At 46.9% G+C, this 21,023-nt stretch overlaps 1 protein-coding gene across 5 annotated transcripts in view; it reads left to right on the plus strand.

The window, feature by feature from the left end:
• The first annotated feature begins 10,526 nt into the window (after window positions 1-10,526).
• TNRC6A (trinucleotide repeat containing adaptor 6A) overlaps window positions 10,527-21,023 on the plus strand; it is a 170,197-nt gene continuing 159,700 nt past the window's right edge. For all 5 annotated transcript variants that reach the window (XM_039490564.1, XM_039490565.1, XM_039490569.1 and 2 more), the window contains exon 1: window positions 10,527-10,595. In XM_039490564.1, coding sequence (XP_039346498.1) covers window positions 10,530-10,595 — 66 coding nt within the window. In that variant the 5' untranslated portion in view covers window positions 10,527-10,529. The remainder of the gene's footprint in view (window positions 10,596-21,023) is intronic.

Genomic DNA, 21,023 nt, shown 5'->3' on the forward strand with positions numbered 1-21,023 from the left:
TTCTTTTTTTTGAAGTTCTTCTCTGCAATCTGCTTTGGTCTTAACTATCTGTAGTTACCAAGTGTTTTGCCACTTCTTTTTCTCACTGTCTACCCTTTCTCCAGATCATTTATGAATAAATTGAATAGGATTGTCCCTAGGACTGACCTACCCCTCTCACCACACTACCCTCTCCATTCTCTTGATTTACCCCTTACCTCCTTCTTCTTTTCCTGTCCCCCCTTGTCCAACTCCTTCCTCCATGATGAAAGGACCTTTCCTTTTATCCCATGACAGCTTAATTTAAGTTGGAGCCTGAGGGAAAAAGGCTTTCTGGAAATTCCACTGGACACTATGTGTCCACCTCCCCCCCCTTGTTGTTGAGTTTGTTGACTTCTAAAAGATTAGTAAGAGATACATAGACCTTTTAGAAATTTCTATGTTATTTGCTCATATGTTTTTTTTTTATGTTTTTCTTATGTTTTTCTATCTTTTTTATTTATTTATTACTTTTTCATTGTTTCAACTTTGCCCACTTACCGGTCTGTGATAGAGAAGATAAAATAAGAGGTTTTCACTGTCACCAAATTAGCCTTTGCTCTTTGTGTTTAAGTTTAGCAGAGCTGAGGGTCTCTGCTGGAGCCCCCTCCAATATGGAGTTACCCTGGTTTGTTTTCTTATTATTCATAACAATAAAGAAGCCTCTGCCAGGTAAGGAAGTAGCAATACAAGGATTAGGATTATTTACAAGTCTATCTAGAAACATAGGAAAGAAAAATTAGCATGCTAGGGAGAGCAGTGACAACAAAGAAAACTTCCGAAAGAACCAGCCCATAATCATAGACAGCCACACCAACCGGCAGCTGTGTTGACTTGTAGACAGCTACACCAGCTGGCGGTTGCACTGAATTATAGACAACCGCCATGTCCTTATTTCAAATCACAATGTAGGTTTCCCTCTCCCTCCTCACAACCACCACACTGTCCTGAGAACTGGACATGCCATGCCTTGGTAGCTGTGGCATCCTGACCTGCTACTGACTTCTGGGGAGGGAAAGCCGAACCTTCAAGCTCAGGTCAGTGCTCAGCTCATCAGTGCACACACCAGAGCAACTGGTACTTCACTCCTACTCCAGGCATAAGATCCACCCAGCCTGGACTAACTGCTCTTTCTTTCTGCCCGAGAGAGGGAAGGGGAAAGCACAGCAGGCCTGAAGTGCTAGTAGTGCTCCGGCCTGTCTTCTGTCACGTTACTCCTGTGCCGTTTGTGACAAGGGCTGTGACTCGAGAACTGGACTTTTTAGCTACTTGTGATGCCGCAGGACAACCCACAGCAACGGGGGGGAGGGATAGCTCAGTGGTTTGAGCATTGGCCAGCTAAATCCAGGGCTGTGAGTACAATCCTTGAGGGGGCCACTTAGGGATCTGGAGCAAAATCAGTACTTGGTCCTGCTAGTGAAGGCAGGGGCTGGACTCAATGACCTTTCAGTTCTATGAGAGAGGTATCTCTCCATCTTAAACACACAAAAAACTGCTTTGGCATTTACACCATCATCTTCAAGCCAGACAGCTGCCATTCAGTAGTTTTTGTGATGCTGTTTAAAACTCTGCATAACAAACATGGCGACAGGTGACCTCGCAAAAAACTCCCTGTTATGAAGCCCTGGCTTTGCAGTTAGAACTTTCGAAGTGCAATCCACTGAGCTGGAGATGGAAAATAGTAGGAAACATTCACAAGGTCCCTGGGTGTGTTGCACAGGGACTGGAAAGTCTATATCCCGCTGCATTTTGTAATGTGATGCTCAATATCAATAATTATTGCCCTTTTGGGGGGGGGGAACTGGAAAATGACAGGTGAGATACATATCCTGATTGTCATTCTTACAGTGCCTGCCACCCCAAAGCCCTGTACAAACTTAAACACGTGCACAGGAATCACTGTGCCTGTTTGAAACGCAGCCTCTGAGGCTTGCCATGGGGGTGGGGAGGCAAAGAGGTGGTCTACGGTTTAGTGAGAGAAGGACACTTCCTAGCTCAAATAGCTCACTTGCATTAAGCCCAGCATTTAGGGTTTTTCTAGGGTAGCCCAGTTTTTGCTTCTAAAAAAATTTTTTATCGTCTGCTTAAAGCCCAGTATGTTCACAACAGTGTTTGGGGTTAACTAAAGCTCAGGATCACTTTGAAGATCAGACTCGGTCCTTCAGAACGCCATGGAATTTAATCTAATGTCCTGAACACTGGGTGAGAAATCCACATTTTAAACAGGTGTCTCACTCTTCTCCATTGGCCCAGCTGTCTTGGATTTCCAGCCCACTATGAGACTTTGTATTAACATTTGTAATGGGATATTTGAAGAACTGCACTGCTAGTTTCATCCCATCTGTGCGTTGAGGTGGTGAGAGCTGAAATGCTGCTTACCTGACAATTGCAGGATCCTTTGCTTAGCCTGTAACAATTAGCAGCACAGGTCTGACACCTACAGCAGAGCAGACACTTGCATTTCTTATACCACTCTGGGTGTTTAGCCTCAGATTTCTTCAGCTAGAAGCTTGAACTCAGGAGTTGGTAGGCAAATAAAGGAAGAATGGCGTTATTCACTGTTTTGTCTTGAACTGCAGTTATTTCTGAATTTCAAGTGTACACATCTGAGGTTTTTGACTATCTTAAAAAGCATTTAATTTCACTATTAAGAGCCTTTGTTCTGCATTCTGCCTTGATTGGGGAAAAAACCCAAGTGTTACTAAGCTAAGATTTTCATTTGCTTTGAAGCTCTGAGGATCCTACGGCAAATAGCTCATTAGGAATACATCTTTTTCCAAAGTGTAAACGAGAGCTAACTGGAAGCATTTCATTTCATCTGCGAATCTTCACAGCTGTCTTAGCTCTTACTTCAGGGGAACTAGCGATTGCTCTCTTCATGCCAAGAGAAAACTCAAAGAAAGTGGAGTTAGGGCTCATACAAACCGTGAGGTGATCCAAAAGGTGCGGGGGAATCATCAGCTCCCACTGGTCTCAAAGAGAGACTCGGGGCTTTTCAGGATTGGGCCCCCTAGCCCTACACTGGGTTGATGGAACAGGCCTTATGTTAAAAGCAACTCAGTGGAATTAAAGGGTTTGCTGAGCGCGTGTTAGTCTGACTAAGCAATATGCTCCTATTTGGGCAGAACTGCTCTTTAACTTTGGATATGGTGGAGCACTGGTTTGTGTTTTGATATTGTCTAGCGAATGTCTTGTACGCAGCCCTGCAATTGCTGCCTGGTGTGTTGGAGGGAAATGTGCAGTGATTAAACAGAGGGTAAAGGAGAAACTATCCATTTTGTACATGACTATTTACTGTTTCAAGTTGCTTGAATATTCAACACAAATCACTTGTGACCTATATTCAGTGTAATTGCTTTTATTGCAGGGTAAGTATCCGAGATGTCAGTGCAAGCACCACAAACCCAGTCCTCATCTTTGCCTTACTCTGCATTGTTCAGAAGGTAATTAGGGAGGAAGGAGAATCATAGAAGATTAGGGTCGGAAGAGACCTCGAGAGGTCATCTAGTCCAACCCCCTGCTCAAAGCAGGACCAACCCCAACTAAATCATCCCAGCCAGGGCTTTGTCAAGCCGGGCCTTAAATACCTCTAAGGATGGAGATTCCACCACCTCCCTAGGTAGCCTATTCCAGTGCTTCACCACCCTCCTAGTGAAATAGTGTTTCCTAATATCCAATTTAGACCTCCCACACTGCAACTTGAGACCATTGCTCCTTGTTCTGTCATCTGCCACCACTGAGAACAGCTGAGCTCCATCCTCTTTGGAATCCCCCTTCAGGTAGTTGAAGGCTGCTATCAAATCCACCCCCCCCCCCGCCACTTCTCTTCTGCAGACTAAATAAGCCCAGTTCCCTCAGCCTCGACTCATAAGTCATGTGCCCCAGCACCTTAATCATTTTTGTTGCCTTCCAGTGGACTCTCTCCAATTTGTCCACATCCTTTCTGTAGTGGGGGGCCCAAAACTGGACACAGTACTCCAGGTGTGGCCTTACCAGTGCCCAGTAGAGGGGAACAATCACTTCCTTCAGTCTGCTGGCAATGCTCCTACTAATGCAGCCCAATATGCCGTTGGCCTTCTTGGCAACAAGGGCACACTGTTGACTCATATCCAGCTTCTCGTCCACCGTAACCCCTAGGTCCTTTTCTGCAGAACTGCCGCTTAGCCGGTCGGTCCCCAGCCTGTAGTGGTGCATGGGATTCTTCCATCCTAAGTGCAGGACTCTGCACTTGTCCTTGTTGAACCTCATCAGATTTCTTTTCGCCCAATCCTCCAATTTGTCTAGGTCAGTCTGGACTCTATCCCTACTCTCTAGCATATCTACCTCTCCCTCCATCTTAGTGTCATCCATGAACTTGCTGAGGGTGCAGTCCATCCCATCATCTAGATCATTAATGAAACTGGCCCCCGGACCAACCCCTGGGGCACTCCGCTTGATACCAGCTGCCAACTAGACAGTGAGTTGTTGTTCACTACCCATTGAGCCCAACGATCTAGCCAGCTTTCTGTCCACCTTATAGTCCCTTCATCCAACCCATACTTTTTTAACTTGCTGGCAAGAATAGTGTGGGAGACCATATCATAAGCTTTGCTAAAGTCAAGGTATATCACGTCCACCACTTTCTCCGTATCCACAGAGCCAGTTATCTCATCATAGAAGGCAATCAGGTTGGTCAGGCATGACTTGCCCTTGGTGACTCCATGTTGACTGTTCCTGATCACCTTCCTCTCCTCCAAGTGCTTCAAAATGGATTCCTTGAGGACCTGCTCCATGATTTTTCCAGGGACTGAAGTGAGTCTGACTGGTCTGTAGTTCCCTGGATTCTCCTTCTTCCCTTTTTTAAAGATGGGCACTATATTTGCCTTTTTCCAATTGTCCAGGACCTCCCCCGGTTGCCACGAGTTTTCAAAGATAATGGCCAATGGCTCTGCAATCACATCAGCCAATTCCCTCAGCACCCTGGGATGCATTAGATCTGGCCCCATGGACTTGTGCATGTCCAGCTTTTCTAAATAGTCCTTAACCTGTTCTTTCACCACTGAGGGCTGCTCACTTCCTCCCCACGCTGTGTTGCCCAGTGCAGCAGTCTGGAAGTTGACCTTGTCTGTGAAGACCGAGGCAAAAAAAGCATTGAGCACTTCAGCCTTTTCCACATCATCTGTCACTAGGTTGCCTCCCCCATTCAGTAAGGGTCCCACGCTTTCCCTGACCTTAGTCTTGTTGCTAACACAGCTGTAGAAACCCTTCTTGTTACCCTTCACCTCCATTGCTAGCTGCAACTCCAATTGTGCCTTGGCCTTCCTGATTACACCCCTGCATGCTTGAGCAATATTTTTATACCATTATTATATTTTATATATTTTATAGGAGAAATAACTAATGGGTGGGAGGTTTCAGTTACTTTCCAAACATCCCCCTTGGTCAGAGAGTCCCCGCAGGGAACTATCACTTCTGGAAATTTTCATTTAAAGTGTTTGTCACTGGCAAACAAAATACAGTGCAACTGTGACACCAATGGTTAATAAAGAACGCCCATGCGGGCCTGGCTACACAAAGTTATAACCAGGCTCTCAAAGGGCTTCACAAATAGAACCTGCACTGCCCTAACCACTGACTTCAAATAAGCTCTTCCAAGCTTCAGCTTCTCTTACAAGTGGGCGGAGATCCTTAGTCAATGCCCACCCCATATCCCAAGTGAGCTTTTGCATCTGCGCCACTTCGGTCTTTTTCTCCCCTGGAAACCATGTGTTTTCCACATGGCCCAATTCTCTGTCTGGCAAAGGGGCTCATCTCCTCTCTTCCTCCTTTCCCTCTGCAGAGCCCCTGGAGGTTTTCAGTCTACACTCAGAATCGTGGTAATGGAGTTCTTCAGTAGCAGCATTTCTATCCAACTTCTGTAATGTACCTTTATTTTTTTTAACTCTAGAATCATAATGAAAAGTGCCCCTGTGAAAATGTACCTGCTTCCAGCATGTGTGAGTGGTTTTTATACTCAGTAATGCCACTTTTCTATCATTTGGTCTCCTTATTTGGTATTTCTTTAATACTTAGTGGCAGATTTTGTACTTATGGTTGCAATTATCTAAATGCCTTTGGGACATGTTCTGCCAGATAATTGAATTTTCTTGGTATATGAATGCACAGATATTGTTAGTGAACGCAGGCTGGACCCAAGAATGTTTTGGTGTCATGTTAAGATAGATGAGGCTTTTTCCTTTTAAAAAACTAATAAAAACAAAGTGTTTTGCTTTGCTGTTCTCAGCAAAAACCTTGCTAGAGGCCAATATTAAAGAGGGGAAGCATTATCAGTAATTAACTGGATGTATATTTTAATTATATCCAATGTTGCTTTCCCGGGTCTCAGTTAATCCTCCATGTGCCAGATTAATAGGTGTAGCAAGTGCCACTAATCCATGGACAGAAACATGCGGGTCTTGGAGGAGTCAATCCTGGAGCCAGGTAGAGAGGAGAGATGGGAGGCCCTAGCAGATTGCTGAGCCTGTCTGCCTGGTCCCAGGGCAGGAGTGTTCCCTACAGCGCACTTTGTAGTGCTTTGTCCAGCCCAGTTATAAAAGTCCCAAGTAATCGGTTCTTCCCCCATTTCCCTGGGGAAGACTGTTCTGCAGCCTGATACATTTGACTCCTGGGGAGTGTCTCCTGGTATTCAGCCTAAATTCTCCCTTTCTAAGCCCTTGTCTACACTACAGAATTTTGTCGACAAAAGTTATGTCGACACTCAAAAAGCGCTACACTAAAAATCGGTATTGCATGTTCACACTCCCTCCCTCTGTCACACGTGGCGCACTAGCATCAACAGTGTGAGCAGTGCACTGTGGGTACCTATCCCACAGTCCAGCTCAACACCTTCTGCCACTAGGTCTTGTGGGAAGGCCGAGCAGATTGCGGCGCATCTTAGGTGTTTATCTAACCTGCTCTTAAAAATCTCCAATGATGGAGATTCCACAACCTCCCTGGGCAATTTATTCCAGTGCTTAACCACCCTGACAGTTAAGAAGTTTTTCCTAATGTCCAACCTAAACCTCCTTTGCTGCAATTTAAGCCCATTGCTTCTTGTCCTAGCGTTATTAAGGACTTCAGCATCTGCTCCTCCATGACTTTAATCATTCACTCAGTAGCATCCTTAACAAACTCCTGATGTTCTTTTCTGCCCTGCCTTTTGGTTTCCCTCTGCTCCTTGCGTTCCCTTTTCTCTGCTTTGGAGAAGTGCAGGACCTCCTGGAACATGTCTTCTTTGCTCCCTCTTGGGCACTTTCTGTTCTGGTGGAGACACTTGGGTGTGTGGGGTGTTCCTTAAGGCCACATCTGCCAAAGCAGAAGGAACACTGCACAGAAGCATGATTGTTAAGTTCACGCATTTCAGTAAAATACACCTCTGGTAACATAACAATCACTGTCTCACTGACCCGTGGCAAGCACACATCTCGGCGGACACCCAAAGCATGATGAGTGTTGGCTGGTGGCGGTTGGGGGTGCTCTACATGGGGAAAAGCTAGCTGGGGGAGGGATAGCTCAGTGGTTTGAGCATTGGCCTGCTAAACCCAGGGTTGTGAGTTCAATCCTTGAGGGGGCCACTTAGGGATCTGGGGCAAAAATTGGTCCTGCTAGTGAAGGCAGGGGGCTGGACTCAATGACTTTTCAAGGTCCCTTCCAGTTCTAGGAGATTGGTATATCTCCAATTATTACCTTTACCTTTAAAAGAGCGCTCTGCAAGGGTTTAGTGCAGTCGACTAGGGAGAAAATTCTAAAATTCTCCCACACTTTTCCACGGGTGGGGGACATTGTAGCAGACATCTCACTGCTGAGGGTTAGCAGGGAAGCAAGGGTACATCTACTCCATGCTTGTGGCTTCCACCCTGCTCCCTGTGTGCCACTTTGGTCCCTGCACAAGTGATTGCCGAATGGCGCGGGAAAGTTTCCTACAATGGGAGAAGGAACAAAGCAGCTCTGCCAAGGAACCTCCGGCAGAGGCTTGCCAAGTACCTCAAGGAAACTTTCCTGGAGATCTCTCTGGAGGATTCCTGTGAGATCTCAGCATGCATTAACACCCTGTTCCACTGTACTGATTAGGGGGAGGAGAGCCTGGTTGTTTCCCTGGCTGCAGGGCAATGGAGTTCAAACTGCCGACCAGAGCGGTCATGATGGGCATTGTGGGACATCTCCTAGAGGCCAATTAAAGCAATAAAATCAAGCGTGGGCGTCTACACTGGCACTTAGTCAACAAATATCTTGCGCAAAAAGTCTTATGTCTCTCATCAGGATGGTTTTATTGTGTCACCAAAACAGGGCATTTTTGCCGCATCATAGGGTGTAGACATTCACTGTTTTGTCGACAAAAGTTGCCTTTTGTCCACAAAACTTTGTAGTGTAGACAAGGCCTACGCTTCATCTACCCTTCATTAGCTCAGGAGGGCCTTGTCTACGCTGGGGTCATTTACATACCTTTTCCTACCGCTTCCTTGAGCTCTGTGCTTGGCCAGTTTGTTGAATTTGGCTGTTCGGTTGCAGATTTTTCTTATTTTCCCTGGGAGGCCGTTGGTTTATTCTAGGTCTCACAGGGAAGCCTGTCTGCTTTCAGATTTGAATGCTAAGAGAATGGAATTCCCACCCTGACCCTTCTCCATCCCGTATTAAAGCCCCATTTCCCCTGAGCAGCACACCTGGTGCTAGTAGGAAGCTGGATGTTTGATCCTGGCTGCTCCTGCAGCCGCCGCCTCCTGGTTTCTCTTTTCCAGGGGACAAAAAAAAAAAAAAGTCTCAAACTCCAGAGCGTGATCCAGGGGCGAGGCTCCAGAGCACAGGGTTTGCCTCTCTGCAGCCTGATCCCCCCCACCCTCTGCTCTGAGTGGTGTTGCTTGCATGGCCGCAGCACTGACATCCTGAGCCTAGGGGCGCAGGGGAGAGGTCCCCCTTGACTCCAAACCACTCCATTCCCTTGCAGCCTAGACAACCTTCACTTGGCCCCGATTCAAACGGCCCTGCCAGTCCCTGGGCGCCTCCCAGAACACACTGGAGCACCCACGCCTGTACAGCAGCATGGAGCCCATGGATGGTCAAAAACATCTGCTGGGTGGAGCCGCTAACCTGCCACACAGCTGAGCGTGACAGGCAGCAAGTCCTCGCCGCAGCTCCCTCCTGGTGCGGTAACCTTCCTCCTAGCAGCTCCCTTCCTTTTCCCCTCCCTCCGGCAAATCCCATCAGTGCTGGCTCTCTCGCTGTCCTTGTCATCGCAGGGGTGCGTGAATTCTGTACTGGAGTGAAGTGACGCCCCGGCGTAGCTTGGGGCGGGGGGAGGGCTGGTATCTGCTTATAATCATTGACTTTTTCTGTCTTAGCCTATGACGTCGGGATTTAAAGTGCCAAGAGAGAGGAACCTCCCCACCCCAAGTGCCAGCTGTGAGAGTGAGTATGACACCATTCACCTTCCAAGCACTTTGAATTACTGAAAATTACGTTTGTTCCATCAGCATCCTTATCTCCTTTGGGCCCCAGCCAGGTCTCAGCACTTCTTTGGCACAGTATGAGATGTAACCTACGCTCCTGCTTGGGTCTACACACTGCAGGATAGACGGGGCTGCCAGGGATGTGACTTGCCCTCCAGGACTCTGCAAGTGCTGCGACTTGTGTAGCGAATGTTACATGCACATTGTCAGAGAGCTGGGGCAAGTGAGACGTGAGAATGAGAACATGGCACTTCTGACCCCCAAAACTGAAGAGAAACAGGTAAGAGAAGTGAATCCATGGTTCATCCTCCACCTAAAAACTGAGGGGCAAGGAGAAGCCAGCCATGGATCAGAGGAATCATGTAAAAGAATGAAACTTTGATGAGAATCAGTTTTGGGCTGAATTTTGTATCTACTGCCCTCCAATTAGGAACTGCAACTATTAAAAAGAACAGCAAAGGGAATTAAATGGATAAAAGAATAACTACCCTGCGCGTTAATTTGTTGTTGTATTAGGGAACTTCCATCCTGCACTTTTCCCCTGCAAACAATAAATAGGCCCTTTCTTCTGATGTATGGGCAGGGGAGGTTCTTGTTTTCTTCTTCTTTCCTTATTTTTAACTTATTTTTAATTTAGAGCTATTGACCTGATTCTCAGCTGCCCCAAATTTGTGCTGGGAATGCTGGGAGAAAGGGGTTCTAACCCTGCCTTCTGCTGATCCTGAAATGGTCCTGGTGTAAGTTACGTGTCTGGGGCTGCTTTAAATGATACTCTGCTAGCTGGGATCAGGTAGAGCCGTGTGTGCTGCCTCGACATGACCACACCCAGCAGATGCTAGTGGGAAGAGGAGAACACACCTCAGAGGGCTGAACCTTGCTAAGGCTCCAGCACGACTGTCAGCGATCCCCTTTGACACTGTTCCCACCAAGAGCTTTCGTCGTTTGGCTGACACACTGAACGGATGCAAGAGCTTTCCATGTCGAATTCTCTGGGGAATGCTGCACACCCCCTGGAACTGAGTCAGTGCGCATTGTGCTTTATTGTAGGTAATGGAAGAGCTGGCAACCCATGCCCAGGCACACACAAACAGGGATCTCAGAAGTGAAGAGAAACAGGTAAGAGAAGTGAATCCATGGTTCATCCTCCACCTAAAAACTGAGGGGTATGAGAAGCCAGCCATGGATCAGAGGAACTGCGAAAAGAATGAAACTTTGATGAGAATCAGTTTTCTGGGGCTTAAATTTTTGTATCTACTGCCCCCTCCAATTAGAACTGCAACTATTAAAAGAAATACAGCAAAGGGAATAAAATGGATAAAAGAATAACTACCCTTTATGCGTTTAACTTGCTGTTGTATTAGGAATCCTCCAGTCCTGGCACTTTTCCCCTGCAAACAATAAAATAGGCCCTTTTTCTGATGTATGGGCAGGGGGGGGAGGTTCTTGTTTTCTTCTTCCTTATTTTTAATTTAGAGCTATTGACCCTGATTCTCAGCTGCCCCAAATTTGTGCTGGGGAATGCTGGGAGAAAGGGGGTTCTAGCCCTGCCTTCTGCTGATCCTGAAATGGTCCCTGGTGTAAGTTACGTGTCCTGGGGGCTGCTTTAAATGATACTCTGCTAGCTGGGATCAGGTAGAGAGCCGTGTGCTCTGCCTCGACCCTGACACACACACCCCTACACAAAGGGCAGGAAGCAGATGCCAGAGACCCAGCAGAGTCTGCTCTAGGACAGCCAGAGATCTCTTGTGTCAGGGCGAATCCTTTCCATCTACTTTGTTCTCTGGAGTTGGACTGAGAACCTAGTCTCAGCTTCCCTGGGTTTTTTTGGAGGACTGGAGAGCTGCTGGGCCTATGACATTGTAAGAGACAAGTCTGAAACCTGGCTGTGGAGAGGGGAAGGGTTTTTACTCCTTTGCTTTCTTAGCAAAGACATCTGCATATGGCTGACTTCACACCCAGTGACCTCATGGGGCCACTCACTGTGTGTGAAGGAAAGCACCGGTGTACATCTTTGCAGGACCAATGCCCAGGATTGTCCATGCATTTCTATGGTTCCCACTGGGCTTTGACGTGCCAGTGAAGCCAGTGGGGTGCTGTGTGGGGTGTAGGGAAGGATTTTTTCAATGGCAAATACAGATGATTTCAGTGAAATTTGAGATTCTTTGGAAGAATGATTTAAAACTAAATTCTTAGAAGGATAAAATCCCTCAGCAAATACGTAACACTTATGTTTGTTTTCTATGGTTGGGTTTGGTTAGCGCTGGCTCCCAACGGCTTTCTGTCTTTCTTATGCTGGTGGGAAGCTGATTTTGAACGGTTTCATATGCTGTTGCTATCGAATACCTAGAATAAATGCAGAGGGGATGAGACTGATATACTGATGCATCCCTCAGCCTGGGGGAATGTGTTGGAGGAGAGTGTGCATCCTTTAATAAATTAACACCCCCAAAACCCCCTCTTCTCACTTCCTGTTGTCCTAGGATTCAGAGGCAGAAGCACCAGTACCCCCCAGGCCAAGCTTTAGTCCCATTTCAGTGAGACCTACCCACAGTGGAACTAAAGCTCTTTCTTGGACCTGCTGTGAGCCTAGCCTACTCCACCCAATTCTTAGAACACCCATAAACTGCCTGGAGCACTTTTGCATGTGGAGAAGGAGGGTTTTACATAGGTTCTGGGGTGTTGGAACAGAAGATTTCTCTAGTGTAGACAAAGCCATTGACACAGGTGGCTCATTAACCCCCCCCCCCCCAGAAGTAAGGAAAGTCGGAATGGCCTCTAGAAAGGATCTGGTTTGTGTTCGCTGAGCAGTCCCCAGTGTGTGGGGAAGGGTGAGCTGGCTTTTGTGTGCCCTGCGTATGGAGTCGTGTGAGGAAGCTGCCTGCTCACAAGTCTCTGTATGCAAATCTGATTTTTAACCAGCAGAGAGAAATCGATATGAATCAAATCATAAAAATGAATGAATATGTTAAAAGGACAAGCTGGGTCTATTTCAGCAATAACTCAGTGCTACCGGCGTTAAAACAGTCTGTTCTGAATAATGACACTTCAGGAGCTCAAAGTCGCTTTAGGGTTGCCATGACTATTAGTTATTTTATATTACTTTCTTCCAAATATTGGATTTCCTCCTTTTAAAATATGGCTGCACTTTGCCTCATGCTGCAGTCTTCCTTATAGCCGTGTTTAATAACAGTGCTCTGTTGGGTTACCCCTTAAATACAACAGGGCCTCTCTAATATCCTGTGCCATTGACTGTTGCTGAATGCTCCAGGTATGGGCAGGTAAAAAAGTACCAGTTGTGCTGCTGAATGGATACTGCCGGCAGAGTGGGCTTGCTGAATGGGTCGGGTGGAAAGTGGCCTTACTTGCTATTGACTGATTTTTTTCCCCTGGCCCGTGAATGGACAGCGGTAGCCCAGCAGGTGGTGGTGCAAGGCGGGTCAGCCAGGAAATGGCTGGCTGCAAAAGGGTTTGCTAGGATTTGAAATATCTGTACATATATTTTTCCTCCTTTAATGTGCAAGGTTTCTGTGTGATCTTACAAGGGTGCCCCCTAGTGTACACTAGTTTAGATTGCAGTGACACTTTGACAATAGCAGACCAGCCCAGAGTTCTTTTATGAGGTTATTCAGGAGCTTTACTAATGGCACTTCCCTCATAGCTGAAATTCTTTGGCTTCGCACTTTTCAGACACCTCTGAGTGGCTTTGGAGCCCAGTTGCTCACTCATCAGTGGAACATTAGCATAACCAGTGATTTAGATGAACTTTACATGTGCATCTCTCATGGTTTCAGACCTGGTCAGAGCTGTGGCTGGTACCAGTCCGTTTATTCTAGACAGATATTCGATTTTTAAAAAATAATGTTTCCCCTTTTGGCCCAAGTTCTGCAAAGGGAAAACATGTTGCTCAGGTAAATAATGTCACATTTCCTGTGTCAGTTTATTATTGGTAACAATAAAGAATGTAAGGATCTGAAAGCGCTTTATGAGCATGAATTAATTCAGCCTCATGATCCCTTATTGCATGGGAATCATTATTCCCATTTTACAGGTAGCAATACAGGGATTGAGGCACTAATTTAAGTGTCAACTGGTTTTAAGTGCTTCAGTTTTTACTTGATCTGAGAAACCTTGGGGCTGATTTTCAGAGGTGCTGAGCTCCCAGAAATCCATCTGAAGTCTGGGAGTGCTCAGCACCTGTAACGATCAGGTTTTCAGGTGTGTCGTGTTGGGCATCTCAAAATGGAGACAGTCAGAATTAATGGCCCAAGCTACAGTTCACACAGCAAATCAATGGCTGACCTGGAAATTGAACCCAGGAGTCTTGGCTTTCAATTCACTGCTTGAAACCCCAATCCACACTAGAGCAGTCGCGTGTGGCCAATTGGCATCTGAATATTTACCCTGTCCTCCCAGCAATGCAGCGCACACACTTAAAACATAAATGAAGTCTGGTGGCTAAGAGGCAGGGTGCGTGGTGCTGCATGAGTTGGCCAAGAGATTTTTTCCCCCCAGGTATTCTTACTAGAGCTAGGACAAGCTGTTTGTGCAAACTCAATTCCTAGTAAAAAGCAACAGAGAGTCCTGAGGCACCTTATAGACTAACAGATGTTTTGGAGCATGAGCTTTCGCGGGAAAATACCCACTTTGTCAGACGGCGAACCTCTTCTGGACAAGTTTTCCACCAGCTGCAGCATGCAAGAATCCACTCTCCTGCATGCAATTAGGTCTTCCACCTGTATGTGTCCTAATTAGACCTCCTGACCCCTTCAGGACAGGACCCATGTGAGCTTTCTGTTCTGAGGCGATTCTGTTTCTCTTTCATTCTCGGTGTTTGGTTTTCCTTCCCTTTTATTTCTGTTCCTGCTGGGAATAGTCTCCTTAGCAGGATCCTTGTTCCTCAGCGGTGGAGCCACGTTAGGAGACCATTCCCCTTCTGAAGCCTGGGCTGCTGCTGTTTCTGTAGCACGTTGAGCGCAGGGCACTTCAAAGGGGGTGGGGAGGAGATGGAGACCGCAACGGAAGGCAGAACACTGCATATAGATGCTGATACTGAAATTGTGAAGTGAGCACCCCAAAAATCCAGGATGTTGTGCATTAAAGCCACTGGCTGCCATTCTGTGCCCTGCTCTCTTCAAGGCCTCACAGAAGACCAGGGTGTTTTATGCACCCACCCCACAAAGCTGCCCTAAAATTGGTGCATGCAGCTCTTGGTGGATCTCCCATATGAAGGGATTACTGCGATGGCCTGGAGCCCCTGCAGTGGCCTCTACCCCCACCACCTCCTGCGTGCTGGTAGAGGGGGTGTGGCTGGGAGAAGGAGGCCTGGTCTGGGTGCCCAGGAATCCCTGGCTTCTCTAATGGGCCCCTGGGACTCTTGTTAGCTGGTGCAAGTTAGAGCAGCCCCCTGGCTGTTTTACTCAGCCCTGGGGCACCAGTCCAGCACAGAGCAGAGCAGCCCCTGAAGTGGAGCAGCAGAAAGGGCCCCTTTGAGCCCCCACCTGTGGCTCTGTCCCCAAATCTGCTGCGTTGCCACAAGCCCCCATTATCCTGGCACTTGTGGGTGTCCTGCCGCCTTGCCTCAGGCCTTGGACACAGGACATTCTCTAACCTGATCTGTGTCCCTCTGGCTAGTGACTCCCTCGCTCCCCCTGGCCCCTCACTGCTGCTGGACCTGCCAAATGGCAGTTCAGTTCCCTGTGCCTGACCGAGCTCTGAATACCGGCACTGAAAGGGGTTAACAGCACAAAGGGCATCCTCTCGAAGCCTTTCTTGCCAAGCTCCCCTCCTGGTCTGTCCTTTGCCTGCGCTACCAAGTGGTTAATGTTTGTTGATTGCGGCACCATGCTCTGCTCTCAGTGCAGCTTTTGGATGCAGCGTGGCGCTTCCCGGTCTCCAGGGAACTCGTGGCATTTTGCCCAGATGGCATCAGTCTGTGTCTCAAGGACATAGCCCGGCGCCTACCGATCTCTGCAGCAGGAGCCTTAGCGACAGGTGAGGCGGGGGCTCTGCTTCTGTCTCTGTTTGGGGTGGGGGGGGAGCTCCTTCGAATGCCAGGGCACCACCATTTAATCTAGATGAATGATCTTGTACCTGGCTGTAGCCTGGGATTCCTTTGTGTGACGGAGAGCCGGCTGGGTGGGCTGGATCCAATCGCTCCGGCAGGGGAGTGTGCTCACTTGGGTCCTTCTCCTTCGACCAACCGTGCAGGTAGGCTGAAAAATCCCTGTCCTGCGGATTGTCCCTGGGGTGCTGGCTGGCAGTGCCTGGGCTGCTGGCCAGCGCTGGCCGCTATTGCACAGAGGGCACCTCGAACTGTCCCTAATTCTGTCAGCTGCAATGACGTTAACCCTTCCTGTGCTGGTGCCCCAGGTTGCCTGCGCTGCTGCTGCTCGGCTAACATAGGGATCCACTGCCACTGCCCATTTAATAGCTGCCTAGTCCCCGTTTCTCCCCTTCCTGCCCCACCAAGAGGGCTGAGAGAGAGAAAGGGGGCAGTGGGCTGGTGGTTATTGGTATACAGGGCCTGGCTGCCGTACGGCCATGTAGCATGAGAACAAAAGACAAATACGTACCACTGAGGCAGGGAGCCTGCTCGAAGGGGGGAGGGGCGTGATTGTAAGGCCAGCAGGGGCTGCTCCCAAGAGAGCTTGGGGCAGAGCTAAGGTGGTGTTTGTAAGTGGGTATTCGTGTTTGTTTATGGTGGGGCCTGCTGGATGTGGGGCACTCTCCAGGGGGAGGGGCGGTCCCTGCTCTGAGGATGTGGCTGAACTGCGAGGGGTTTGGGCGGGGAGAAGGGGAGGGAGTTCCACCCTGTGGGCCCATCACTGCAGCCACAAAGGCACGATCACTGGCCTTGCTGCAACGGGCGGATGGTCCTGTCTGCACAAAGGGCAGGGCTGGCACCAGGAAGGGCCATATAAGCCAGTCTGCATGCCACCTCTTGGCAGCGAGCACGAGTCAGAGCTGTGACCACTGCAGGCACAGAACAGCCCAGCCATGGGCCCTGCACATGGGGACTGAGGCTCCTGGAGTAGGGTGACCAGACAGCAAATGTGAAAAATCGGGACGGGGATGGGAGGTAATAGGAGCCTATATAAGAAAAAGACCCAAAAATCAGGACTGTCCCTATAAAATCGGGACATCTGGTCACCCTAGCCTGGAGCCTCGTGTCCCAGTGTGCTGGGGGGGAGGAGGGGTGCCGAGTACATGACGGCTCCTTCGCACTCCCTGCAGCAAATTTCAAAGGCTGACTCCTGCAGGCGGCATCCAGCACATGCATGGTGTGGGGGTGACTGTTACTGATACCGCGTATTGCCATGACACTAACCGAACCAGCAATTCCTTGACTCAATCCAAAGGCCAAATGTATTAATACAGTTGCTCCAAACATGCCTAAAAAGCCTCAATAATAAGCAATTTACTCCAGCCAAACAGCAACGGACATTTATAAGCATTTGATCAAGATACTTACAAACAGACTAAGCTCAGCGATGCTTAGACACATACTGGTTGGCTCCAACATGGTCAGGAAGGTATTAGCAGCCTTTACGTTTACTTTTTTTTAAACCCTTTAACAAACAAGTGATGTTATTGCCAATTATCAGACCTTGACGAAGGCCAGAGGAAGCAGTTTCTTATATACCCAATTATTTACTGCACCTGGTACTCAGTTCACCATGATTTATTGCTATTTCTTCAGTCCAAAGCTCAAAGAAGAGAAGCCTGGTATTTCAAAGGGTCACAACCACTCTTCTTTCTTACCAGCTCATTCTTTTTGATCATATGCTTTGGCCCTGTTCTTCATGCTGACACCCCAACTCAATTTAAAACCACACTTCACCCAGGTCTAATGGGATCTATGTTCCTACATTCCCCATCTTAAAACCCTCCATACAATGTGGGTTTTACTATGTCAAGCATTTCAAACATACTTCTGCAACTTGGCAAAATTGTATACAACCACCAAACTCTGCAATATGAAATCACCACAGGAATTACCACAGTAACGTTAAGAATGTCCAAAACTTTAAATGACAACCTTCACCAGGAATGTAATCCCACAGTATGTGCTCGCTCTGCCTTTAAATCACCCTACTGCAATTTTAACTTTGCCTGTATTTCGCTTACATTATGGAAAACTGGTACAAATTATAAAAATCTTGCTATTTATCACCACAGGAAATTCAGGTCTGACACAACACAAAGACCAGTGAAAATAACAGTCTCTGGGTCCGTATAGGAAGTGGTCCTTTCCAGCCACCACACAATACTTGCCATTCCCAATATAGGAAGTTTTTACTTTACCAACTTCCCAGCAGCTCAGCCACACTGTTCAATTTGCAGACAGTTTCCCAGAGTACACCCACAAGCTGGCAACTCCGTCTCAGCCATTACTCCTGCACATGTAAGTGTTGTCTTTGCACCCCTGGCCCAGAAAACAGCAGTACAACTTTGCAGCTTTCCCAGACCTTGTCACTGTCTTCCAACAGTATCTGAGGAGGAAAAGCCAAACCCTTCCACGCCATGTGGGCTGCAGAGGTTTCACATATAACTTCATGGTATTGGACCCTTGTTAATTTCTGTACCCTGCACTAATTAGTAGGACCTCCCTTATTTATAGCTTACTTCTGTAGTAATAACAGAGGGCAACCTTCTTTGTTCTTTGTCACTTAAAGCGGCTTTTTACTTTATGTAACACATTTCCACTATATTACGTCATTGCTTTTGCTTTTTACCTTTCGTAATAGCAAATTAACTTTATTTCATACATTGAGAAAAACCATTTACAACATCACAGATCATAAACAATTACAAGTTCTTTATCGATACATTCTTTGCTTTGTTTTTTAAAATGCAATGCAATTCTCTAGATGCTAATTCTTGCTGAAACACTTGTTCATTTCACAGATGCAATACTTCTGCTGCTAGCTTGTTAAAATGCTTGGTTATGTTCCCACAGAGTCTCTGTCACTTGGTTTCAGAGCGACACCCTGAGCTTAAACAGTTCAGCTTCCATGCCAATTGTATTAAGTTCCCTCCAGTTCTGTTGCTGCCCCATCTTAGCTGTTTTATGCATTTAAAGTTTATAGTTTTGTCAATAAAGTCCCTTTAATAGTTTTTAACCATTTTTGACCAAATTTCAGTGACCGCGAATTACTGGAATTCAGTAACTCTGGTATGTGCATAAACTGAACATTATTATACAATGGTTCTCTAATAGATTTAACCCTTTCCAGTCTAGGGCATTTCAATTTTTCTTTCTTTACATTTTTATACAATTGAGCAAAATTATTTTTTTTCCATTTACAAAACCAGCCCCATACAGGTTCATCACTCCTGGAATAAAATGTACTTTTGAACAAATCTTTTGGATAGTATTTTTAATGGTTAAGCTCCATTTCTTATACTCACTGAGCTTCCTCGATACTGGGTGGTTCCTGCTTGCAAAGGATACCGGCATGTGAACATACAACTTATTATGGCTCCTTTGTGGAGCCTCTGTAGGATTTTAAGTAACATCTCCTGTTTGCATTTCTTTTAGCCCTTTTACACTCCATATTCCACAGGAATGCACATTCCTTTTATAATTTATCCCCACCCTTTAGTTGCCATAAAGACGTTAGCAAAATTAATTTTCACATGAAATGTAATTATTTGTTTTGTGCTTAGAGTTCCCATGTACCCAGTGTCACCAACTCTCGTGATTTTTGTCATGAGTCTCATGATCACTATTTTTTTTCCTTAAAGCCCCAGCTCCTGGAGTCAGGTGGATGTGTGATAATTTAAGTCTTCCGTCTTACAGAAAAAGTAAGTTTCTAGCCCTCGTGGCTATGGAGAAAGCTTCAAAATGTGACCCCCAGTGCCCCCTAAAGGCTCAAAAAGCAGAAGGCAAATAAAAAGACCCCCAAATCTAGTATTTTTATATATAATCTCATGATTTTAAAGCCAATCTCATGATTTTTGAACATGTGGGGTTGACAATACTGTGTACCCCCATCAAAATGATTGATCACTCAGAGTCTCCTTACAGCTCACAGTGTTCCTAACATCGCTTCTCTTGTGCCACCACCCTGCCGTTACTGTGTCTCTAATTTTTCATTCTCCAGACGCTTTTTTTAGCTGCTATTTTCTTAATGAGCAAGGATCGTGTCTCTCCCCACAATTCCAGTTCTGGCTGCCACAGCCACCACCACATCCATTAGTCTTTATTTGAAAAGATGTTGAACTTTATAAAAGCATTGAGGTACCAAAAGGCTTAAAGGCTAAATAACACTAGCTACCTATGTTTGGCTTGAAAGAAAGAAAAGAATGTAGCAAAGACTGCCAGGAACCCTTGGCAACTGCCCAAAAAGTGTCTGTCAGTTTGGTAACTTTGAATGAAAGATTCAAAGGGATTTTTAGTGGAATCTTTTAAAAGCCAATTTATTTTACACATACAAAAGAGGGTTTTACAAGTACGGAGTTTTGTTTTTTAAACCTTACATAATTACACAAAGGTATTTGCATTTCTTGTAAACCTGTTTGCTCAAAGCCCCTTGCGTTGCACCAATTTTATGTATTTTATATTTTTTTAAAACACAACTGTCCCCAGATTACAGTCCCTCCTTGTACATTCACAGGGAATCAAGCACAAATGGAAACCTTCTTTTCTTTTAATGATTTTGACTAAATTGTCCAGAGTCAAACAATTTAAATCCGTGTCTCTGTGCCTGCAGCGGCCAGCACAAATGATTGTTTGCAGATACCTGCATCGGGAAGGACCCATCGCCTTTACCTTTATTCTGAAGAAATTTTGGGGGGTGGGGTGGGGGGGAGCACAGTGGTGGTGATTATCTCCCCTTTGCATACTTAGTTTTACAGTATTACAAAAGGGGTTCACCAGCCATGACTGCACCCAGTTATACCGCTGCAACTGGGTTCCATTATTAACCCAAGCATCCTCTTTTCCCTTCTCACCTAATGTTGCTTCCAGTACTTTTACTGCATCAGCCTGCTTAATCCCTCCAGCATGCTGCAAAGTATTTACTGTCTGCATAAAGGCTCCCTTTAACTCCTCACTCCAGCGCTCTCCCGGTGTGATACCTTGCCAGCTGAGGCGAGGCACTGGAGCTGACAGCCCCTGGCTTGAGGGGAGGGGGCTCCTGGCCTGGCGTTCTCACCAAGGGGGCCTTGACTTTGCAACTCGTTTCATGCCTTGGTCTTGGCCCGAGACTGAACGTCCAGGCCCATCTGTTCTTCCTGCCCTTTGAGAGTGGGGAGGGACTAGGTGGTGCTTTCTGTTTGACTGATGGGGCAGCTCAGTGTCTCTTGGAGAAGGCTGGTGACTAGCTGTAGCACTTGTGACATTACTCAGGGTACAAGCTGGACTGTTGAAAAGCTGCATCCCCTCAGTTCTCCAACCTGGGGTGCCTTTTACACTGCTTCGCTGTGAGCCTTACCACTCCTGCTGTCCGCACACACCACCTCCAGCCTGTAAATCGCTCCCAGTTATATGCATGCTAGAGCCAGCCACTCATGACTCATCCTGCAGGGCAACATCAGTGA

Source organism: Mauremys reevesii, linkage group 10, assembly GCF_016161935.1.
Source record: "Mauremys reevesii isolate NIE-2019 linkage group 10, ASM1616193v1, whole genome shotgun sequence".
NCBI lineage: Eukaryota > Metazoa > Chordata > Testudines > Geoemydidae > Mauremys > Mauremys reevesii.